This window comes from Austrofundulus limnaeus, unplaced genomic scaffold, assembly GCF_001266775.1.
Source record: "Austrofundulus limnaeus strain Quisiro unplaced genomic scaffold, Austrofundulus_limnaeus-1.0 Scaffold95, whole genome shotgun sequence".
Classification (NCBI taxonomy): domain Eukaryota; kingdom Metazoa; phylum Chordata; class Actinopteri; order Cyprinodontiformes; family Rivulidae; genus Austrofundulus; species Austrofundulus limnaeus.
This window is the reverse complement of record NW_013952497.1, coordinates 1,407,033-1,412,593: the sequence shown is the minus strand read 5'-3', so window position 1 is coordinate 1,412,593 and position 5,561 is coordinate 1,407,033. Positions and strand designations below refer to the sequence as shown.

General features: G+C 36.1%; 1 protein-coding gene across 1 annotated transcript in view; it reads left to right on the top strand.

Moving 5' to 3' along the window:
• The window catches only part of LOC106520635 (acetylcholinesterase), a gene marked incomplete at its 5' end in the record, with an annotated part of 14,388 nt that extends 9,532 nt beyond the window's left edge, over positions 1-4,856 (top strand). Inside the window, 4 exon segments of the mRNA XM_014012842.1 lie at positions 2,328-2,638; positions 2,848-3,057; positions 3,132-3,286; positions 4,133-4,856. Of these exon segments, the coding sequence (XP_013868296.1) occupies positions 2,328-2,638; positions 2,848-3,057; positions 3,132-3,286; positions 4,133-4,260 (804 nt within the window).
• Positions 4,857-5,561: the final 705 nt, after the last annotated feature.

Below are 5,561 nucleotides of genomic sequence, written 5' to 3'. Positions count from 1 at the left end.
GAGAGAGAGAGAGAGAGAGAGAGAGAGAGAGAGAGAGAGAGAGAGAGAGAGAGAGAGAGAGAGAGAGCGAACAAAACCTCAGTTAACTCAGCTTGTCTGCTGTCAAAATGATGTACCATCAAAAAATTATGTTTTGGAAAAGAGTTCTAATTCATTTCAAAGAAGTTAGTCCCCTTTTATTGATGGTGCGCCTGTTTAAAACTTTAGTATTTCATAACAATAAAAAGAAAATTGTAAAACTGACTGCCACAGCAGATGTATGCACAATCTAGGCAGCCATTTTATTTTTTTATTTATTCATTCATTTTTTTATGAAAAAGTAAATGTATTGGAAAAAGCTCCCTCAGGATTACATAATAAATCAATGGAAAATCTATTTTGCAGATCCACTGGGGAGAAGGTGGATATGTTTCTTTCTTTTCTGAAACATATGGGACCTCAGTTTTGTAATCTGTACTGCAACACCTGGCAAAAAGTATGGAATCACCAGTCTTGGATGAACACTCATTCAGAAATTTCATTCTATAAAACAAACTCAGATCAAAAACATGATACAATAATAAATAAGGTCATTCCAAACTGCAACTTGTTGACTTTCAGGAACATTCAAAGAAATGAAGAGAAAACATTGTGGAAGTCAGTTAATGTTACTTTTATTGACCAAGCACAGGGAAAAAATATGGAATCACTCAATTCTGAGAAAAGAAAGTATGGAATCACTCAAATTTGAGGTAGAAAAAAAGGACACGCCCAGTCAATTTTCTTTCCCTAAATGAACACCAGCCTCAGATTAGATCTGCTCGTTAGTCTGCAGTTAAACACTTGCAGTCATGACACCTTGGAGGGCTGCTGGATGAAGTGGAGTGGCAAGAACCATGGATCCAACAAGAGATATGTCTCTTGAAACAAAAGAGAGGATTGTGAAACTTCTTGAAAAAGGTAACTCTTCACTCATGGTTGCTAAAGATGTGGGATATTCACAGTCAGCTGTATCCAATATATGGACCAAATACAAACAACATGGAATGGTTGTTAAAGCCAAGCGTACTGGTAGACCAAGAAAGATATCAAAGCATCAAGACAAACAACTTGCCACTTGTCTTGAAAACCGAAAAAGTTCCAAATAAACAGGTGAAGCATAAATGGGAGGAAGCTGGAGCCAATGAATGTGAGCGAACTTTAAGAAATTGCCTAAAGGAAATGGGATCTCAATACAGGAAAGCTAAAAGAAAACCATCATCGACACCTAAACAAAAAAGAACAAGACTGCAATGGGCTAAGAAGAGGCAATCATGGACTGTGGATGACTGGATGAAAGTTATCTTCAGTAATGAGCCAAGCTTTGGGCAAGGTGATGATGCTGGAACATTTGTTTGGTGCCATTCCTGTGAGATTTATGAAGAGGACTGCCTGAAGAAAACAACCAAATTTCCACAGTCCTTGATGATATGGGGCTGCATGTCCGGCAATGGCACTGGGGAGATGACTGTGGTTAATTCTTCTATCAATGCACAAGTTTACATTGACATTTTGGCAAGTTTTCTCATCCTTTGAATTAAACAGATGTTTGGAGGTGATGAAATAATTTTCCAAGATGACAATGCATCGTGCCATATAGGYCAAAAACAGTAAAGGCATTCCTTGGAGAAAGACACATTCAGTCGATGTCATGGCCTGCAAATAGTCCAGATCTCAACCCAATTGAAAACCTGTGGTGGAAATTGAAAAAAAATAAAAATAAAAAGGTCCACAAGAAAGCTCCGACCTGCATAGCCGATCTGGCAACTGCTATCAAAGAAAGTTGGCACCAAATTGATGAAAAATACTGTTTGTCACTCATCAAGTCCATGCCTCAGAGACTGCAAGCTGTTATAAAAGTCAAAGGTGGTGCAACTAAATACTGGTGATGTATTTTGAATGGTCTTTTGTTTATCTGTTTTTTCATGATTCCATACCTTTTTCCTCAGAATTGAGTAATTCCATATTTATTTTCCCTGTGCTTGGTCAATAAAAGTAACATTCATTGACTTCCACAGTGTTTTCTCTTCATTTCTTTGAGTGTTCCTGAAAGCTAACAAGTTGCACTTTGGAATGACATTATTGCATCATGTTTTTGATCTGAGTTTGTTTTACAGAATGAAATGTCTGAATGAGTCCTCATCCAAGACTGGTGATTCCATACTTTTTGCCAGGGTTGTATCAAATTTGCAATAACAGTTAAATTCTGATGCAAGTATAATCTTATTAGAAAAAGACTGTACAAAAGACATCAGCTCTTTTTTGTTTGTTCTTTTTTTGTTTTGTTTATTGTGTGTTTCTTTACTCAGGTGCTGTTAACTAGCAATAACCTTCCAAAAAAGGAGCTAATGATGGGCTTAAACAAAGACGAAGGGACTTCCTTTCTGGTTTATGGGATGCCTGGTTTCAACATCACTGGTGAAAGTCTCATCTCCAGGGATGAATTCCTAAAAGGTGTGCCACTAACCATGACCCGTGAAAGTGATGTCACAAGAGAGACAGCCATTTTTCAGTACACTGATTGGAGTGATGTGAAGAACAGCACAAAAAACCGAGACTCACTTGGTAGCCTAGTTGGAGACCAGCTGTTTAACTGCCCTGTGCTGGAATTTGCTAGCAGGTAAGGCACAGTCTTAGTTGTAAAAAAAATGTGATCTTGAGCTTTGAAAGTTAATAAAATTCACTTAAAAATTTAAACTAGTATTTTTTAACATGTATTGCCAGAAAGGGAAACAATTCATTGTATTATACTGTATTTATTATGTAACCTGTTGGCAATATAAATATGCTTCTGTTTTTATTTCTTTATTTATTTATTTATTTTCTCAGATACTCCAAAGGTGGTGGTAAGACATTCCTGTATTTGTTTGACCACCGGTCATCTGTTAACCCTTGGCCAAAATGGATGGGCATTATGCACGGTTTTGACATAGAATTTGTCTTTGGAATGCCTCTAAATACATCCCTTGGATACACCAAGAATGAAGTTAACATGACCAAGAAGTTTATGAAGCACTGGGCCAACTTTGCTCGAACTGGGTAGGCTAACCAGTGGGTCACTCACTGACCATTGTGACGCCATTGACCTTTGACTTTCATGTCTTTCTCTTCAGGAATCCACAGATTGATGGTGCCTGGCCAGTGTTTACCTCTGAACAGCAGGAGTACATAACTTTGAACTACAACCATCCAGAACAAAGAAGAATGATGAGAGCCACAGAGTGTCAGCTCTGGAACAAATTACTGCCTCAAATACAGAAGACCTCAGGTTAGTCACATAACACACACACACACACACACACACACACACACACACACACACACACNCACACACACACACACACACACACACACACACACACACACAAAAACCTCGCTGTCCACAATCTTCACATACAAACTTGGCAAAGGAGGTGTTTATTTATTATTTTTCCTGTAGAAAAGTTTAGCAATGCTGCTTCAGTGCTCCTCACAGTCTTTTTTTTATTTTGTTTTTATTTACAGAATATTGAGTGGAACACATTGTACGTTTATTTATTCATTTTATCGAACAGAACAAGATGAACACTACACTATAATTACATATACCATGTCTTTTGTCAACTTTTTTTGGGGTAGAAAAACTGCATGTCCTACATTTTTATTATGGTCAAAAAGTAACCTTTTAACTTACAGTTGGCTTCCTTTTTTATATTAATAAGGACAAAACAGTCATCAAAACTTATTTATTATGAATTTTCAAAATTATTTATCGTAAAAAATAAACAATGACCTAATGAAAATCATACGTACCACGCATTGKTTTTTTCATTTTGTGGTGTTGCAAAGTTCCAAGGCATCTGCACCTGTTTAACATGAGCTACAGCACCAGCTAGTATCTGTGTCTTAATGTAAAATATTTTTGTTGATAGTACTTTCTGACAGGTAATATGTTTATCTGGCTTTAACCAATAGAAAAAAAAAATCAAGTTATAAAACAATTTAAGACAAACATAATGACATCCATGTTTGGTGTGTGTGCACAATTCAATCTGTTGTGCAAAAGTGATATAACTTTGTAAGATGCTTAGACGAAGACTATTTTATAACAACTATTTTTGTTTATTTTCCACAGATGCGCTGCTGTCTTGCTTTAATGCAAGTGGGATTGTACTTCACTCCAATTACCTATTTCTCATTATTTTACTGGTTATGTCTTCAAATTACTGGCTTAATCTTGAGAACTGTTTTTTATTTGGCTAGCCTAAGAAAGATTTTACTCAGTTAATATGTTTGCATAACAAAGCAAGTGTACAACAAATGAGTGTAAATGAACAACACCTTTTTAAACAATTATTATTCTTTTTAAGTGGTACATACATACAAAGCAGCTGACTTCTTATGCATCTATCTGACAAGTAAAAACAAGTCCTTATCTAAAGCCTGTAGCCCTTTGCCACATCAGATGTTCCCATTTATGTTGTTGCTGTTCCACTTTAGTAATTTAAACTGATGGAACAGAYGTGACTCAGTGACACATCAGTCTGTGTTTATACACAGCAAGCCTGTGTCTCAGAATCAACTGAATAGTTACAGCGAATATTTGGACAACAGTTTGACTCTGCAAGTATCTCGTTGCTCGCTCAGAGGTGCTTCGCTGGATCAACTTTTGCATTGTTGCATACTGTGTTTCATCAAGCAACATTGAAAGTGATGTGAGAGATGTCCTTAAAAGTTGCAAGTGATGAAAAAAAAATCCTAATTTTCAAATTTAAGAGTTATCGGGGATTGCATTGATGCATCCCTTAGTGTACTAATCAGTGATGACCATATATTGGAAAATAAACAGCATTTCTTTATCTTGTTGTTGACTGATTTTCTATTTCTATTTTTTTTAAATAAACGTAAAAGAATTACAGTAGCAATTCTGAAAAAAAGTGCATATCACCTGTCACCTTTCATTTCAAAGTGGTCTATAAAATAATTATTTTTTTGCAAGTTCTATCCAAATTTGCCCTGTAGTTTATGATATGGGACTGGCCAAAGCAAAACCAGGAACAAGTCTCCCTGGGCTATAGTATTTTGTCAGGACATAAAGTGACAGCTATAAAAGACAGGCTCATAAAAGCTAAGCTCATTTGGATAATTCTGTAACAAGAGACATTTAAAACATTTAGAGTTAACAAGAAAAAAAACATTTAAACCATGGTAAAGCAGGAATGTTTGTGATCTCAGATGTCAGTTGAGTCATAGACACACATCATTTGACTGAGATGGGCGACTAGCAAGAAAACAAGTTCAGACATGAAAACAAAAACAGAGACGGGGAAATAAGACTTACATTAGGCTGCAGAAATGGGAAAATATAAATAGATAAATATTGATGGCAAGAGGATACAAAAATAGGGTTTGGGTTCCATTTTTGAAAGGTTGAAACAAAAAGAATAAGGGAGAGAAGTAGCAAAAATAAGCAAATATAAAAAAATTGAGACTGCAACAGAAAAAAATAGGTGACTTTTGTCATGCAGACCAAGAAAATACATGAGCATGTAGAAGGTGATGGG